At 43.2% G+C, this 16,758-nt stretch overlaps 1 protein-coding gene across 1 annotated transcript in view; it reads left to right on the top strand.

Annotated features, from left to right (window-relative positions):
• SNAP91 (synaptosome associated protein 91) overlaps positions 1–16,758 on the top strand; it is a 113,252-nt gene that overhangs the window by 43,003 nt on the left and 53,491 nt on the right. Inside the window, exons 3-8 of the mRNA XM_060236606.1 lie at positions 8,737–8,879; positions 10,505–10,580; positions 13,262–13,364; positions 13,777–13,870; positions 14,503–14,614; positions 15,471–15,577. Coding sequence (XP_060092589.1) covers positions 8,737–8,879; positions 10,505–10,580; positions 13,262–13,364; positions 13,777–13,870; positions 14,503–14,614; positions 15,471–15,577 — 635 coding nt within the window. The remainder of the gene's footprint in view (positions 1–8,736; positions 8,880–10,504; positions 10,581–13,261; positions 13,365–13,776; positions 13,871–14,502; positions 14,615–15,470; positions 15,578–16,758) is intronic.

The following is a 16,758-nucleotide window of genomic DNA, read 5'->3' as shown; positions in this document are numbered from 1 at the left end:
TGAATTGGCAGTGATAATTGCAAAGATGGCAGCACACAGGTTCTTGGGCGTTTCTGGCTGGTTGTTGGCCCATAGCACCTGTTGCGCTTTGCTGGTGGTCCATTTCACAGCCCCCCATGTCACCAGCGGAGCCCTGGGCCCCCTCGGAAGAGGGTGGAATGGTCGCTGAGCTTTCTCCAGGCTGACCTTTTCCATCTCGGGCACTGGATTGGGAGCTGCCTGATGCCACGCCATGAGCAGGATGAACACACTTAGCTGGCACCCACAAAGGACCTGTAAGAGAGAACACAGCAGCATGCCTGCGCCCCCCAGGTAATAAGGGAAACCAGACCAAGTTAATAAGACCAAATTCAATTGTTCCTGAACCTACATTTGGGTAGGAACCTTCATTTTCACTCCTTTTAATTGTTTTTGAAGAGTGATTTTCAATGTCTGCTTAGCGCATCCCACAATAGCGTGACTCGTGGAATTATACGCAATGCTATGCTGGATTTGAATGTTCCATTGTGCATAAAAAGCAAGAAATCCAGAAGAACTATATGCTGGGGCGTTATCAATTTTCCACAGTTGTGGATGACCCATAACCGCAAAGGGAGAAATAACGTGAGCCAGGACATGTTTATTGGCTTCACCATGGTGGCCGGTAGCCCAAAGATACCCAGAGTACGTGTCTACGCAAACATGAACACAGTACCAGGGTTTCAGGGAAGCTATATGGGTAACATCCATTTGCCAAGCTTATTAGGGGACACTTTCCCTATGAAGAAAGGTTAAAACACTTGGGGCTCCTTGGCTTGGAGAAACGTCGACTGCGGGGTGACATGATAAGAGGTTTACAAGACTATGCACGGGATGGAGAAAGTAGAGAAAGAAGTACTTTTCTCCCTTTCTCACAATACAAAAACTCATGGGCATTCAATGAAATTGCTGAGCAGTCAGGTTAAAATGGATAAAAGGAAGTACTTCTTCACCCAAAGGGTGATTAACATGTGGAATTCACTGCCACAGGAGGTGGTGGCGGCTACAAGCATAGCCAGCTTCAAGAGGGGACTGCATAAAAATATGGAGCAGAGGTCCATCAGTTGCTATTAACCTGTGTGTGTGTGTGTGTACACATAGAAGAAGACATTGGGTTTATATTCCGCCCTCCACTCAGTTTCAGAGCGGCTCACAATCTCCTTTATCTCTCTTCCCCACAACAGACACCCTGTGAGGTGGGTGGGGCTGAGAGGACTCACAGCAGCTGCCCTTTCAAGGATGACCTCTGCCAGAGTTATGGCTGACCCAAGGCCATTCCAGCAGGTGCAAGTGGAGGAGTGGGGAATCAAACCTGGCTCTCCCAGATAACAGTTCGCACACTTAACCACTACACCAAACTGACACATATATTGGTCACTGTATGACACAGTGCTGGACTGGATGGGCCACTGGCCTGATCAAAAGGTAATAAGAACTGTTTGGCAAGTGCTTTGGCATTCTGGTGAAAATAGCTATGATTGAGAAAGGGATCAGTAAATACAGAGGTAACACCTTTTAAACCTTATCAGCATGCATTGCCCTGAGCAATCACACAAGGAAGATTAGAATGGCTTCAAATAGTAGTGAAACAAAAATGGATAACGAACTGCAAGGTTAAAAAAATACAGCTGACAAATCAAGGACATTTTGAGGCGTGATACATGCACCAGGAAGTTGATGAATCAAATTAAATGCATATAAGGTGTCAACTATTAAGTTGAGATGTCAGAGATGTGTGGCATATGCCAAGTCAAGTTTATTTATTTGTGTTAAGCCGTAGGCTATTACAAACAAAAAATATCCCCCAGAGAGCACTGCGATCAGCAACAAAAAATCTGTTGTCTGCCCCTGGCCCAAAAGAAGCCAGGCTATGTGTAACGAGATCCAGGGCTTTTTCGGTGGCAGCACCAGAACTTTGGAACACCCTCCCAGAAGCTATAAGGGCCCTGCGGGATTTGTCTGCGTTCCGCAGGGCCTGTAAGACCGAATTGTTTAAACAGGCTTTTGCGGTCTAATTGAAAAAGGGCTGCCACCGGACATCCTACAGAATGCTGGCGATCATAGTCGAGAAGTCAATACCGCCTATACTGGACTGAAATAGCGCTATAGAATGGTTTTAAAGTTGATTTGTAAATTATGGTTTTATATGTTTTATTGGACTGATTGTTTTTATAATGTTGTAAGCCGCCCTGAGTCCGCTTGCGGAAAGGGCGGGATATAAATGGAAAGTAATAAATAAATGAAGAAGAGAAAAATATACATAAAAGTAAAATACGCAGGTAGAATACAATATGAGAGAATATCATATAACCATGAAACAAACCGGGCAGAATACACTGCAAAATAAGAACAAAATTACAGTCACAAAGCAACCACAAAATCAATAGTTAATTGGCACCTGTGCAAAGAGCTTTGGCCCGTAATTTCTTCGCTGCAAGAGCATACAATGCCATTCTATGAGATATATTGGCATCAACATCAGCTAACAGAAATACAGTCTTCTCAGGGTCTGAATAGGTGTGTAGATTAGTTAATATCCCAGAGAGAATTTTTACCCTGGGTTGAGCATACAATGGACAGTTAAGAATGTAATGAGGTAAATCCTCACACACAGAAATGCCACAGATCCAAAGACGCTGTTCCTTAGGGATTTTACTGTAACGGCCAGCGAGCACTGCCGTTGGCATTGTTTCAAAGCACAAGGATGTGAAGTAGGGTGGCCAGACCGTCCCGGTCTCCCGGGACATTCCCGGTTCTGGCCCCCAATTCCCGGCTCCCGGGCTGGCTATACCGGGACCATTAGAAGTCCCGGTATAGCCAGCGGGGAGTTGGCGGGTCGCGCGGGCAGGGAAGGCGGAGAGTGAGGCGCGCGGGGGCCGATGGCGGAGGCCGGGGAGGCCGCGGAGAGGCCGCCGCTGGTCCCTGGAGGGCCTCCAGAGGCCGCGGAGAGGCCGCCGCTGGCCCCTGGAAGCCCTCCAGAGGCCCGTGGAGGCCGCGGAGAGGCCGCCGCTGGTCCCTGGAGGCCCGCGGAGGCCGCGGAGAGGCCGCCGCTGGTCCCTGGAGGCCCTCCAGAGGCCAGTGGAGGCCGCGGAGAGGCCGCCGCTGGTCCCTGGAGGGCCTCCAGAGGCCAGCGGAGGCCGCGGAGAGGCCGGCGCTGGTCCCTGGAGGCCCTCCAGAGACCAGCGCCGGCCTCTCCGCCGCCTCCCCGGCCTCCACAGCCGCCGCCAGCAGCACCAGCCGCCCGGAGGAGAGGCCGCCACCCGCCCTGGAACAAGGTAAGCAGGGGGTGCCGAAAGCGGGGGGGGCCGCTGGCGGGAGGGGGCGGCCGGCCTTCCTTCCTTCCTTCCCTCCCTCCTTCCTTCCTTCCTTCCTTCCTTCCTTCCCTCCTCCCTTCTTTCCTTTCTTCCTTCCCTCCTTCCCTCCCTCCCTGCTCCCTTCCTTCCTTCCTTCCCTTCTTCCTTCCCTCCCTCCTTCCCTCCCTCCCTCCCTCCTTCCTTCCTTCCTTCCCTCCTTCCTTCCTTCCTTCCTTCCTTCCCTCCCTCCCTCCCTCCCTCCCTCCAACAGAGCCAACAGAGCAAACAGGACAAAATAAATAGGCTGCATTATGCAGCACAGTCTCACTGGAGTCTCACTGGAATCTGACTGGCTTCTCAGCGTGGAACCCGTTCTCTCTAGTCTTCTCACTTTGAAAAAAGTAAAAAAAGAGTTTTATTTAACTTTATTTCCCCCTTTCCCTCTCTATAAATAATCTTGGTGTTTCCGGCGGTGATATTTGGGGGATTTTTGGGGACGTCACAGGAAGTGCTGTGAAGTCACTTCCTGTTTCCGGTAGTGGCATTTGGGGGAAATGATGTCATTTTGGGGAAATGATGTCACAGGAAGTGATGTCACTTCCTGTTTCCGGCAGGTGGCGCGGGGGAAATGATGTCACAGGAAGTGATGTCACTTCCTGTTTCCGGCGGTGGCATGACATCACCGGAAGTGACGTCACCAGAAGTGACGTCACTTCCTGTTTCCGGCGGCGCACACGCTTCACGCACGCACACCCCTACCTCCCCCCCGCCCCAAAGGTGTCCCTGGCTGGCCTTCAGACATTATGGCCACCCTAAATTGTGAAGGCAACTCTGAGGTTGTGGTTAGCTATACTAGCCAGGTAGGGAGACCTAGAATGTTCAATCTTAAATAGTTTAAACCAAAGTATTGACTGACATTTTAATATATATTGTATGTCAAACATGGCATCACACTTAAATACCCAATCTCTGAGATGTTGCTTGTCTACTCTTGGAAAGTATAAAATTTCAATTTTGTTATATGCAGATGATATGGCCCTAATTTCGCTTACTAAAATTGGGATGAGAAGGCTATTGCAGCAATTAGGACTATATTGTAAAGAAGAGGCCCTTCTGCCAATGAAGGTTGGCAGTCTTCAAAATGTGGCTGGATGATTATTTGTCAGAGATGCTTTAGGCTGATCCTGTATGGAGCAGGGGGTTGGAGTAGATGGTCTGTACAGGCCCTTCCAACTTTCGCTGCCTCTGTGGATTAGTTTGTTGCTACCTTGTAGATTTGTTGGATTTTTGTATGTATGTATTTTGTATGTATGCATGGAGCAGGGGGGTTGGACTAGATTAGGAGTATCAAACACCTGGCCCACAGACCGGATCCAGCCTGCCCAAGGCTTTGATCAGGCCCGCGGGGCTCTTTTCTCCCCCCTCCTCCCTCTCCTGTCCTTACCCTTTGAAGCTCCCAGGCTCTTACAGCTCCGGGGCTCTTCCTGCCTTTCTTTGCTGGCTGCTGCAAAGAAAACGTGGGGTGGGTTTTAAGATCCATTCCACATTTTCCTTGCAGCTTTTTTCTGTACCCTGCAACGGTTTCAAATGGAGTGGAGATGATTACATTTTCAGCTTTCCTACAGCTAGCTGAAACTCATGCTTCCTGGAGTTATGTCCTTGCAAACAAGGGTTGATGCTTTCAGCCAGCTATCTCTCCTGAATGGACCTAACCTAGTGGGTACTCTAATGTGGGAACCCACAGCCAAAGGGGGATATTATACTGGAAAGGCTTTGCCAATCTGAGTAGACTGGTGGGGAGAAGTTTACAATGTCATTTAATTGTTTCCACGGAGTCAGAGCCTTGTGCTTTTTCTTGATGTTTTATTTTAAAAATTGCATTTCCAAATTCCACTGTTTATTTTTATTTATTTGATTTGATTTATATCTCGCTCTACCTGCTGAAGCAGGCTCAGGGCAGCTCACAGTATAAAAACCATAACAAACAATTAAAAATGATAAAGATGATAAAAATTACACATTCAATAGTTAAAATAATCCGAGTAATTTGGTGCTAATCTCTTTGATATTACATGTTTTCAGTGGCGACAGTATTTCTTCAGTTTCTCTATGATATAGCTCTCTCCTAATTTGGGAGAGAGCTGCCACTCTACACCGTTACAGAGTACCATGATCACCATTTATATTGATATCTACGTTAAACTATATTATAGTGATACAGCACCAAAAATGTTTTAAATGTTTAAGTATTTTAAATAATTTTAAATTGTAGTTTTTTATTGGTTAAATTGTAAAAATGTATGTTAGCCGCCCTGAGTCCGCTTGTGGAGAGGGCGGGATAGAAATTTAAAATAATAATAATAATAATACAGGCTCAGTGTCAGTTGAAAGCCAACCAGCGGTCTTACAGGCCTTGCGAAATTGGACAAGGTTCCGCAAGGCCCTCACTTCCTCTGGTAGTTGATTCCACCAGTAGGGGACTGCAATCGAGAAACCCCTCTCTATAGTGCTCTTTAATTTGGCTTCCTTCAGCCCAGGGATTACTAATAGATTTCAAGATCCAGATCTAAGTACCCTCTGGGAATGTGTGGAGAGAGACGGTCCCTAAGGTAGGCAGGTCCTAGGCCATACAGGGCTTTAAAGGTAATAACCAGCACCTTGTAGCAAATCCGGTATACTATTGGCAGCCAGTGCAGTTCCCACAGTCCCGGCTGTATGTGCTCCCACCTGGGAAGCCCCAATAGCTGCACAAGCTGTAGTTTCTGGGTTTGACACAGGGGCAGCCCCAAGCAGAGGGCATTACAGTAGTCCAACCTCAAGGTGACCATTGCATGGAACACTGTTGCCAGGTCATCGTGCTCCAGGAAGGGGACCTACTGCCTCACCCACCTAAGATGGAAAAAAAGCAGATTTAGCAGTGGCTGCTATCTGGGCCTCCATTGTCAAGGCAGGCTCCAGCAGCACCCCCAAGCTTCTCACCTTGTGCAGAATTATCAGTGGCGCACCGTGAAATGCTGGTAAGGGGATTTCTCTGCCCAGACCGTCGCGATTCAGGCAAAGGACCGCTGGATTCAGCTTCAAGCGACTCAGCCTAAGCCATCCTGCCATGGCTTGCAATGCCAGGTCCAGATTTTCTGGGACACAGTCAGGCTGGCCGTCCATCAGCAGATAGAGCTGGGTGTCATCAGCGTACTGGTGGCAACCCAACCCATACCTCCGGGCAATCTGGGCAAGGGGTCGCATGTAGTCCCCCACCTTTCCAACTTAAACCACTGGAAGAGTTTTAAGCATGTTTGTATTTTAAGTTTTAAAAAATATCTTTAATTGGGTTTGCCTATGTCCATTATAAAGTTTATATCTCCACTACCTGGCATATTTTATGACACTCATGGCACGACTGCACAAAGTCCCATTTGTGTCACATCCGGCCCTCCTAACAAATGAGTTTGACACCCCTGGACTAGATGGTCTGTATGGCCCCTTCCAACTCTGTGATTCTATGAAAAGGTAAAATCTCTGATCCCTGATGGCAACAGTCTCTCTGCAGGCAATTCTTTGCTTTCAGGTGTCAACTCTCTTCAACCTTTGCAGGGCTGGAGCAGAGCAGGTGGTAAAAAGTCTGCTCTGCCCGTGATGGGAACTGTCTCTCTCCAGGCATTTGCATTGACACTAAGGAGGTCTTGGAGTTATTTTATATTGTATAGCCTTGCTAGTATTAAGTTACGGCAAACTGATCTGTAATAATAGCAGTTCCTGATTTCATCTATAGGGTTAAACATTTATCTATGCCTGTTTTGCTATATCAGAAAAGAAAAATGGAAACGTGTATGTATATATAAAATTTCTTTGAGTAGAAATAGCCCTAAATAAATCTCATTTCAGACACATAGTAGCCATGGAAAGCTGAGCATCTGTAAGGCATTACAGCTACTATATGTTTAGGCATGCACATTTGTCCTGTGTGTGTTTTAATGGGAAATAACTGATAGAGCTGTGGCAAATGTGATTGACACAAAAAGAGTGAGTCATTCTTGAACATCCCTAATTGTTTTTTTGTTTTACCCTTAGTAGGCCCTCTGCAGTATTTCCAGGACTTTTTTGTAGCAGGAACTCCTTTGCATATTAGGCCACACACCCCTGATGTAGCCAATCCTCCAAGAGCTTACAGGGCCTGCTGTAAGCTCCAGGAGGATTGGCTGCATCAGGGAGTGTGTGGCCTAATATGCAAAGGAGAACATAAGAACATAAGAGAAGCCATGTTGGATCAGGCCAACGGCCCATCCAGTCCAACACTCTGTGTCACACAGTGGCAAAAAATTTTATATATACACACACACTGTGGCTAATAGCCACTGATGGACCTGTGCGCCATATTTTTATCTAAACCCCTTTCTGCTACAAAAAAAGCCCTGGGAATTTTATTTATTTATTTATTTATTTAAGTATATTTCTATTCCGCCCATGCCCTGTAGGGCTCAGGGCAGAGTACAACATATGATAAAACAATAAAATACAATAAAAACATTTAAAAAACAAAAAACAGACAACTCAACCGCACTCAAAGAAGTTTACAATATCATTTCTATATTTTATCTTAATCCTGAGTTGCTAGGAATAAATGTTTTAACTCTGGAGATGGACCTCTTCCATTATTGAATTGCCATCTACCGTATTGTACTGGTGGATCAGAAGGAAGGGAATAACTATAAGAGCATGTTCTACCTTCATAGGCTTCACAGCTGAGGGGCTCGTGCTTCATGGTAAAGTCAGCCTAAAGGAATGTTGTCTGTGATCAGTTGTTATTCTCTGAATATCTCATATCCTTCATAATTGGGAATAAGTAGATTTTCAACCCCTGATTTTGGTAGTAGCCTATGTTGAAAGCCACCTGAGTGTTGTGATGAGAGCACAGAGACTGCTGAGAAGGGTGGGAAGAGGCCATGCCCCTTCCATTTCTGGCTCAAGATGTGAGTCTTAGGGAGGCTTGCAACTTACCTATTCTGCAGTCCCTCCTGTTGTAGCTGTTTCATGGTGGGAACCATCTGGCAACCCACATGCTCCACGGGGCAACAACACTGCTCACTATCCTGAAACGTGAGGCTGGTGCCACACTTGCTGAAATGTTGCTCAGAAGAGGCATATGTGGCTTCTGAGCCACCATCACTATGATATAGTTTTAAAACCTATTTAAACTGGGAAGAAACTGACTTTCTCCTATTTTGTAATACTTTCCATGCATCAAAGCAACTATCATAGGTATATGTAGGCAGCTGGACTGATGACTGTCTTGAAGAGTGCTGTGGCCAAAATTAAAGTATTGTTAAAATAATTACTAAAATTAAGTGACTACCATGACCAGCTCTAACCAATTATGTGTCTCCATATTAACTATATCTATTTCTCCTCACCCCTTGCTGCCAAATAGATCTGATCCAGGCCACGAATGAGACAAATGTCAACATTCCGCAGATGGCTGACACTCTGTTTGAGCGAGCAACAAACAGTAGCTGGGTGGTTGTGTTCAAAGCCTTAGTTACAACACATCATCTAATGGTTCATGGCAATGAGGTAAGCACAGTGTTATCACTCAAGTAGTAAAACTCAGCATTAGTCTTAAAATGGGGCTGTTCTTAAGCAAATACTTTTATGAGTTTCCTAATATTACTCTTTTTTTAAAAAAAAAAATCAAAATTTCTTCCCTGGCTTCTAGAAGGAGTTCTAAAACTTGTAGGATTGTACTTTCCTTGTATGAGAAAGTGGGATCAACCTCTTTCATCCCTTCCAGCAAAAAAAAGGGGCTTTCCTTCCTAGTGGCAACAAAGCAGAATGTTTTGATCTTTCCTGAAGATCAAAATGTAAGAAATGGTCTTTCCTGGAGATTCCACAGTTGCTTCTGCCTCTGCATCAATAGCAGGAAAAATACATTTTAAGAGTTGGGCTGTTAGGAATTACAGTTGGGCTGTTACGTCTCCAACTGAACCTTCTTCCCAGGTATAGGTTAGACAAATTAGAGCACAGCCAGCCATCAAAGTGCTAGGTAATGAAGGCTGATTAGTTTCATAAGAATAGCCATGTTGGCAGTGCCGGCCCTAGGGCATATGGCACCCCAGGCAGGCTCCCTGCCTGCCCCCGCTGCCTCCCTCCACAGCGCTGTGCTCCATCGCACCCCCACCCCCATCAATCAGAGGAGCATGCTGCGACAAGGCTGCTCTCTCTATTCTTTGAAGAGAGAGCACTGGAAGAAGCTTCTCCCTCCTCCTTTCTGAAAGCAGAAGCGAGGGGGGAGCGAAGCCTCCTCCAGCTCTCTCTTCAAAGAACGCTCAGATGCTGGGTGCCTCAAAGCCAATAGGGCCGATCCTTGTCATGGTGTGCTCCTCTGATTGCATGGGGGGTGGGCAGGGCGCGGCGGAAGAGAAAGGGGCTGGTGGTGGCGGGGGTGGGGATAGGAAAATTTAGGCATTTGTCTTGGGCACTGGGAGGGGGGAACCCAATTTGGCACTCCTCCTGGGGCCCTAGGTGACCGCCAAGTTTGCCTAGTGGGTGAGCCAGCCCTGCATGTTGGTCTGCAGTATAAGAGAGAGATTTGTCAGAGAAAGGGAGCTTTGACTTTTGAAAGCTTATACCCCAAAATTCGTATTGGTCTTTAAGGTGTTCCTGGACTCAAATATGCTCCACTTTCCACATCCCCTGCCTTACTAACCCAGAAAATGACTGCTTAGCTTAATACTCAAAGGGTTGCCACCAGTAAATTAGGATCCATGGGGATTTTTTTACCACTGCCATAGATTTTGTGACAAAAGGGCCAACCCCAACTTCTTCTGTGGGTGTGGTCTTCAGTGAAAAACAAAACTGCTGGGGTTTATGTTTTTGGGTGTGAGCACTGATATCTGTCCTGGACAAGAAATCACCTGAAGTGAAAAAGTACAAGTGCCATAGCAATTTATGGGCAGATTCCTAACACTAGTTTTCACCAGTTCCCCTGCTACTGCAGACCTCATTGTACTCCACACTGTTCTTAAGGGTCTCATTACATCCCAGAGGTGATTTTGGACAACATAGCAGGCTACAGCAGAACGTGGGAGGGAAGAATTCCATTCATGAGTAGAACTCTGGTCATGTTTCTTGGGACCCAAACAACAGTAATAGACCAATATTGAAAGAGAAATTGGCTAATTTTTTTTTATCCCTTACAGAGGTTTATTCAGTATTTGGCATCTCGAAACACACTATTCAATCTCAGCAACTTTTTGGACAAAAGTGGATCACATGGTAAGAATAATTCATAAATAAAACTTTCCTAATATCTGAACAAAGTGTTAACATTTAGACAAAATATCTTTTTCTTCTGTGGAGATTATGGCACAAGTCAAAAATATCAAAATTAAGAATTTGTTTAATATATCTTACATTTTAAAAAAGTGTAGTTATAGGATCTGGGGAAAAAAGCTACTTTGCATTTAATAGAGAAAATGAGATAGTATCACTGTTTGACATGAATTTGATTTGAGTGTGTATGTAGTGTGTATACACATACACAAAAGACTGACAGTGTGAGATTGATATACCTGTGTCCATTTCCACAATGGCAGATTTCTCTATGTATTTTATAAGTGTGTGTGCCCCTCTGGGATAGGACTATTGCAAGGAATTAAAATAAAATATTAAAAGGTAGCCTCTTCTTCTAATTGTGAGTGTTTAAGAAACTGTGAAAGATTATGCAGCTGCTCAAAAAGGCACTTATATTGGGTGTTAACTAATATCAGAATTCGTTTAATCGAAATTGGATTATGTGCAAAAATTGATCTGTCAGTAAGTAGCCATATTTCAGTGATTCCTTAGCAGTATTATTCTGTAAGGCAGGAGTGGCCAACGGTAGCTCTCCAGATGTTTTTTTCCTACAACTCCCATCAGCCCCAGCCATTGGCCATGGGAGTTGTAGGCAAAAAACATCTGGAGAGCTACCGTTGGCCACCCCTGCTGTAAGGTCTTTCTCCTTCTGTGTGACTGGAGGCAATGTACTTTTTTTCTACAAAAGAGAAACAGCTGTACCAATCAGACAAATAAATAATGCATCTCAGTATTCAAAATATGAATGATTTCTGGCAGCTCTGTAACCCCAGTTACAACAAAATAATTTCAAGGATTATGTATGTAGATCCATGCTAGTTAATACCAGATTCTGAAAAGTCTTAATAAGAACATAAGAGAAACCATGTTGGATCAGGCCAATCATGGCGCATCCAGTCCAACACTCTGCGTCACAGTGGCCAAAAACTAGGTGCCATCAGGAGATCCACCAGTGGATCCAGAACTCCAGAAGCCCTCCCTTTGTTACGCTCCCAAGCACCAAGAATACAGAGCATCACTGCCCCAAACATACTGTTTCATCTATATCTTCTGGTTAATAGCCACTGATGGACCTCTGCTCCATATTTTTATCTAATCTCCTATGTTCTTGTAGCTGCTGCTCCTTCTTGCAGCAGTGAATTCCATATGTTAATTACTCTTTGGGTGAAGAAATACTTAACTTTTATCTGTTCTAAGCTTACTGCTCATTAATTTCACTCAGTGCCCATGAGTTCTTGTATTGTGAGAAAGGGAGAAAAGGCCTTCTTTCTCTGCCTTCTCTATCCCATGCATAATTTTGTAAACCTCTCAACCCCAGGGCTGGTGTGTGGGAGTAGGCAGCTTCCTGGGGCGCTACCTCACCTGGGAGTGCCACCAGGCACCCCCTTACTCCCCCTTGCCCACGCAGAGCGCTCCTCCAAGCCTGCCTTGAAGGCAGGATTGGAGGAGCACTGCACAGTTCTCTTTAAGAAGAAACTATTTTTTAGTACATTACTTCCCCACCCCAGCTCATCCGTTAAGGAGTATTTTCCTCCATGTTGGAAGTTTCCTAATATGTTGTGTGATGGCAATGTTTATGCTGAGTGAGGGAAGCAGTATGATTCAATTCTTAGCATTGTGTAGGAAGTCAGAGGACACAAGTGATTTTGTAACCTGTGTTTGTCAAAGCAAATTCTTGCTTGTATAATCAAAATAAAAATACAACAAATAGAAATGGCAGCCTTTGAAAGAAGACTGTTTATACAATTGTAACCTTAATGTTTAAGCACAGAGAACATAATTGAAATTCCAGGACGAGAGAACAAGCTTAATTCTTCTTATTAGTGCAGGAGCTAAAAAATATTTTATTATCTATTATTTTAGGTGTGTGGTTGCTGGGGATGCTTTGAGTCTTGATAGGGACCCATATTCAAACTACATATCCATTACTGGATTTTCCCCTATATCAGTTTGTGTAATTTTACGTAATGTTGTTTAAACTGAGACAATCTGAGACTTCAGATTACAAGATTAGATTCAAGTAGCAGGGCTTAGAATGTTAATTGCTCCTTCGGTGTATCATATAAAGTATTGACATACTCAGTAAGCTAAAATAGTGTGAGTTCTTTCATCTTAATTGTTCTGTGAATCAGGCTGCCTGTTTGTATTTGATATAAAATAGCTTCTGTATAGTGTCTGCAGTCAGTCACTCCTCATTGTAACTTGAAAATAATAGCCTATGGAAATAGAATGGATGAGTGCCACAACAATATAAATGAGTGTATTGTGTAGTGTTATTAAATGCGACTATAGTCTGCTTTCTGCCTGTTGGACAATAGCTAATCCAAACCCCCACCCAATTAATTTTTCCCTGTATTAAGTAACAGTCTTGTAAAATAAAAGCTGCTTATTAGTACGGAGTCCATTAATAGAAGAAAGGTTATTTAGCTATTTACTTAAAGTTTTATAGTTAGAAGAAGATAAACCATTCTGATCACTGCAGTCCGTGAGGCCATCATTGTTAATAAACCCTTCTGTTTCATAGTAGCCTTGGCTGGCTACAATTGAAATTTAATAAGATGAAAAAATTACTTTGTCTTAAATTATATCTTTCTTTTTTAAAGGATATGATATGTCTACCTTTATCCGGCGCTACAGCAGATACTTGAATGAAAAAGCGTTTTCCTACAGACAAATGGCATTTGATTTTGCAAGAGTGAAGAAAGGGTAAGCTGCACTTGTCTCATACAAATATTGCCTTTCTCCAGTACAATAACTGGAATATTATGGTAGCTGTTACTTACAACAGCCTATTACCCTCATGAGCTTGATTTAAAATGGAGTGCTGAGTTCTTGTGTCTCGCTTTGTTGCTTGTTTTTCCAGGAAGGTAAGAGTATGGCAGTGTCATTTGCAGTAGATGTTACCAGAGAGAAGGAAGATTTGGCCTTTTGAGTGGCAGTCATACATCTTCTATGCTATATAGTTTCACCAGTATCCTCAGTTCTGTATAAGTTTTAGCAAATTGCAAAGGGGTAACTTCTTATGCTTAAGTGTTCTAAATGCAATTAGACCCCTGGATCACAAAATATATACAAAATATGTGTTTTGGGTTTTTTTTGGTTGGTTTGTTCTTTGCAGGGCTGATGGTGTAATGAGGACGATGGTTCCAGAGAAATTACTGAAGAGTATGCCAATATTACAGGGACAAATAGATGCCCTTCTTGAATTTGATGTACGTATTCAAACTTTTTAAACTTGTTTTTGTGACCTAAGATATTTCTCACTAAAACCCATGGTGAAAATATAGCTGTTTCCTTCAAGCCACTGTATGCTCGTTAATATTTAATTTCTTCTTGTAAGTTTTCTGTATTTCAGAGAGAATAGGTGAAAGAAGATTGTGGAATGATCCAGGCCACTGAACTCTTTCTTTTGTTAACTTTCTTCTCCTCAGTCAATAAAGACCACCATAGAGGCTTGCTTCTCTTAAGTGTTAGCAGCACGTAAAATCACAGTATATGTACCTTGTGCACAAGATTCTGTTGGATATGCTACTAACATTGGATTTCCATCCTACCATGCTGTCTCTTCCTGCAGGAAATGAAGCTGGAGCCTGATATTTCTAGTTATGAGCTTGTGGGAAACATGAAAGGGGGTTAAACATAGTTTTAAGTTTTACTACAAACTTTCTTTTACTGTAAGAGAGATCACTGTACCTTCTTTTTATGTGTATGAAACAGACTTAACTACTGAGTGTACAGTGTGTGTGATTGTCAATATTCCACAATTTAATTTAATGTTCATAGAACACTATTTCCAAGCATTGTGAATCAAGCTTAAAAACTATGGGTTCTTATTTGTATGTAGGTTCATCCAAATGAGCTGACAAATGGTGTCATAAATGCTGCATTTATGCTTCTCTTCAAAGATCTCATCAAGCTTTTTGCTTGCTACAATGATGGAGTTATTAACCTATTAGGTAAGCAAGCTGATGAGATATGGTTTTGGATGTGGCTGTAAAGCATTACATTTAACAAGTCGTTCTTGTTAGAGACAGGAGGAACTGTGACTTTCCAGTACATGGAAGGAACTGGCTTCTTGCTTACAAAAAGCTTATGCTTCAATATGCTGGTAGTCCCAGGGACTTTTAAAAAGTCTTTTATAGACCACTATGAAAACATTTTTGCTAGTATTGTAATTTGGGGTTGTGAAGATGTTAATTTACAAGCTGCATGTACCAACCCTATTAAAGATGACTAGGTCAGGGTGAACTTTCAGCAAAATCAGCTTTAACACTTGGTTGGTTTTTATGGTAGTTAATTAAAAGTGCTAATTAATTAAAAGTACATTGTAACAGTGAGGGTGAGCTGCAGGCTAATATTGTGCTCCCTCAGTTCATAGGACTGGGATAGGCCCAAAGAGCTGTCAACATACTGTGTATACCAAATTATTCCTTTGTCTTCTGTCGTATTTACTGATGCCCTCCATTGGGTATCAGAATCCCTTGTTTACCTTTTAAAAGGCTAACTTTCATAATTATTCCAATTCAAAGAATGTGGCAGCTTTAAATGACCTTTAATATTTGTCCTTTGATTCATAATTTCAGAACTCTTAAGGATAATATATCCCTCATCCTAAAGGACATCATGTCCATTCTGTTCCTTCAGTCAGTATGCTCTTTCAAGACTTGCAGGCCAGAACTGGCAAAATAATTCTGTAAAAATTAGGCTATATTAGTCATGTGAAATTAAGTGCTATAAGCCATGCTATGAATTAAGTGCTATGAACAATGCTATAGACAACATGTTGATGTATAACTTGGTATATTTTTTCAGAGAAATTTTTTGAAATGAAGAAGGGCCAGTGTAAAGATGCTCTTGAAATCTACAAACGGTTTCTGACCAGGATGACACGAGTATCAGAATTCCTAAAAGTTGCAGAGGTAAATAAAACTTCCATGATAAATAGCCTAAGAAACATAAATGGTTTTTGTGTATATTTAAGACTCTCTCCACAGTTCTTTCCAAACATTCCTAATCATGGAGAGTGAATGTATGTGCATTCGTGCTGTGTTTACAAGCCAGTGATCACCCAGCAGGGAGACAGAGCTAGTACACTTGTAATGGTCCCTTTCTTCATGCATGAACATATGAAGTTGCTTTATATTGAATCAGATCCTTGGACCATTAACATTGTCGACTCAGACTGGCAGCAATTCTCCAGGGTCTCAGACTGAGGCTTTCCACATAATCTAATGCTTGAATCTTTTAACTGAAGATGCCAGGGATTGAATCTGGGACCTTGTGCATGCCGAGCAGATGCTTTGCCACTGAGGCACAGCGAAGCTTGGAGAAGTCTTGTGTAGAGGGCTAAAGATGATATGCAGATATTCTGGGCAATGTGTAAGTGAGTAGTAACCATGGAACATCAGGTAGTCTCAGAAGAAATGGGTCATCTAGACCCATTACAATCCAGATTTATTACTGGATTTGGGATAGAAATTATTTAATAATCTAGACTGGCAATCCAGTCTGGGGCTGGGAGTATACATGTTCTCTTGGACCTCTAAGTACTGTCAACCATGATATCCTTCTGGAGAAGCTGGCTGAATTGGGAGGCACCATGCTTCAGTGGTCCTGCTCCTTAGCTGGCTGGCTGCTCTCAGAAGATTGTACTGCAGGATTACTCTTTGCCCTCATGACATCCTTGCTATGTGCTTGTAGGGGTTCAGTTTTGTCCCCCATGATATTCAGCATCTCCATTAACACTGCCTAAAGCAGTTGCCTTGAGATTGGAATGAGATGTCACCAACATGTGGATGACAGCTAGTTCTGTTTCTTCTAACAGGTGGATCTTTAGATGTCCTGAACAAATGCTTGAGGAATATAATTGGATGGATAAGGGTGAAGTTAGTGAAAGTACCTTTGCACTAGCAGAAGTTATGTTTGGATCCAGCCCTCCCATGTTTAAATAAATACTTTTTTTTTTAGTCCAAACATACATTTTTGTCAATAGAGGGAGGAGGAATGTTACTGTGCAAGAAAGTACTACATACCAATATAGTTAGAACAATTTTTCCTTATGTTGGGGCTAAAGACTTCAGATCCAGAGTAGTTTTAAGGA

Source organism: Heteronotia binoei, chromosome 1 (genome assembly GCF_032191835.1).
Source record: "Heteronotia binoei isolate CCM8104 ecotype False Entrance Well chromosome 1, APGP_CSIRO_Hbin_v1, whole genome shotgun sequence".
NCBI classification, from domain to species: domain Eukaryota; kingdom Metazoa; phylum Chordata; class Lepidosauria; order Squamata; family Gekkonidae; genus Heteronotia; species Heteronotia binoei.
Note: the sequence above shows the minus strand (reverse complement) of the source record. Positions and strands in the feature narration are given on the sequence as shown.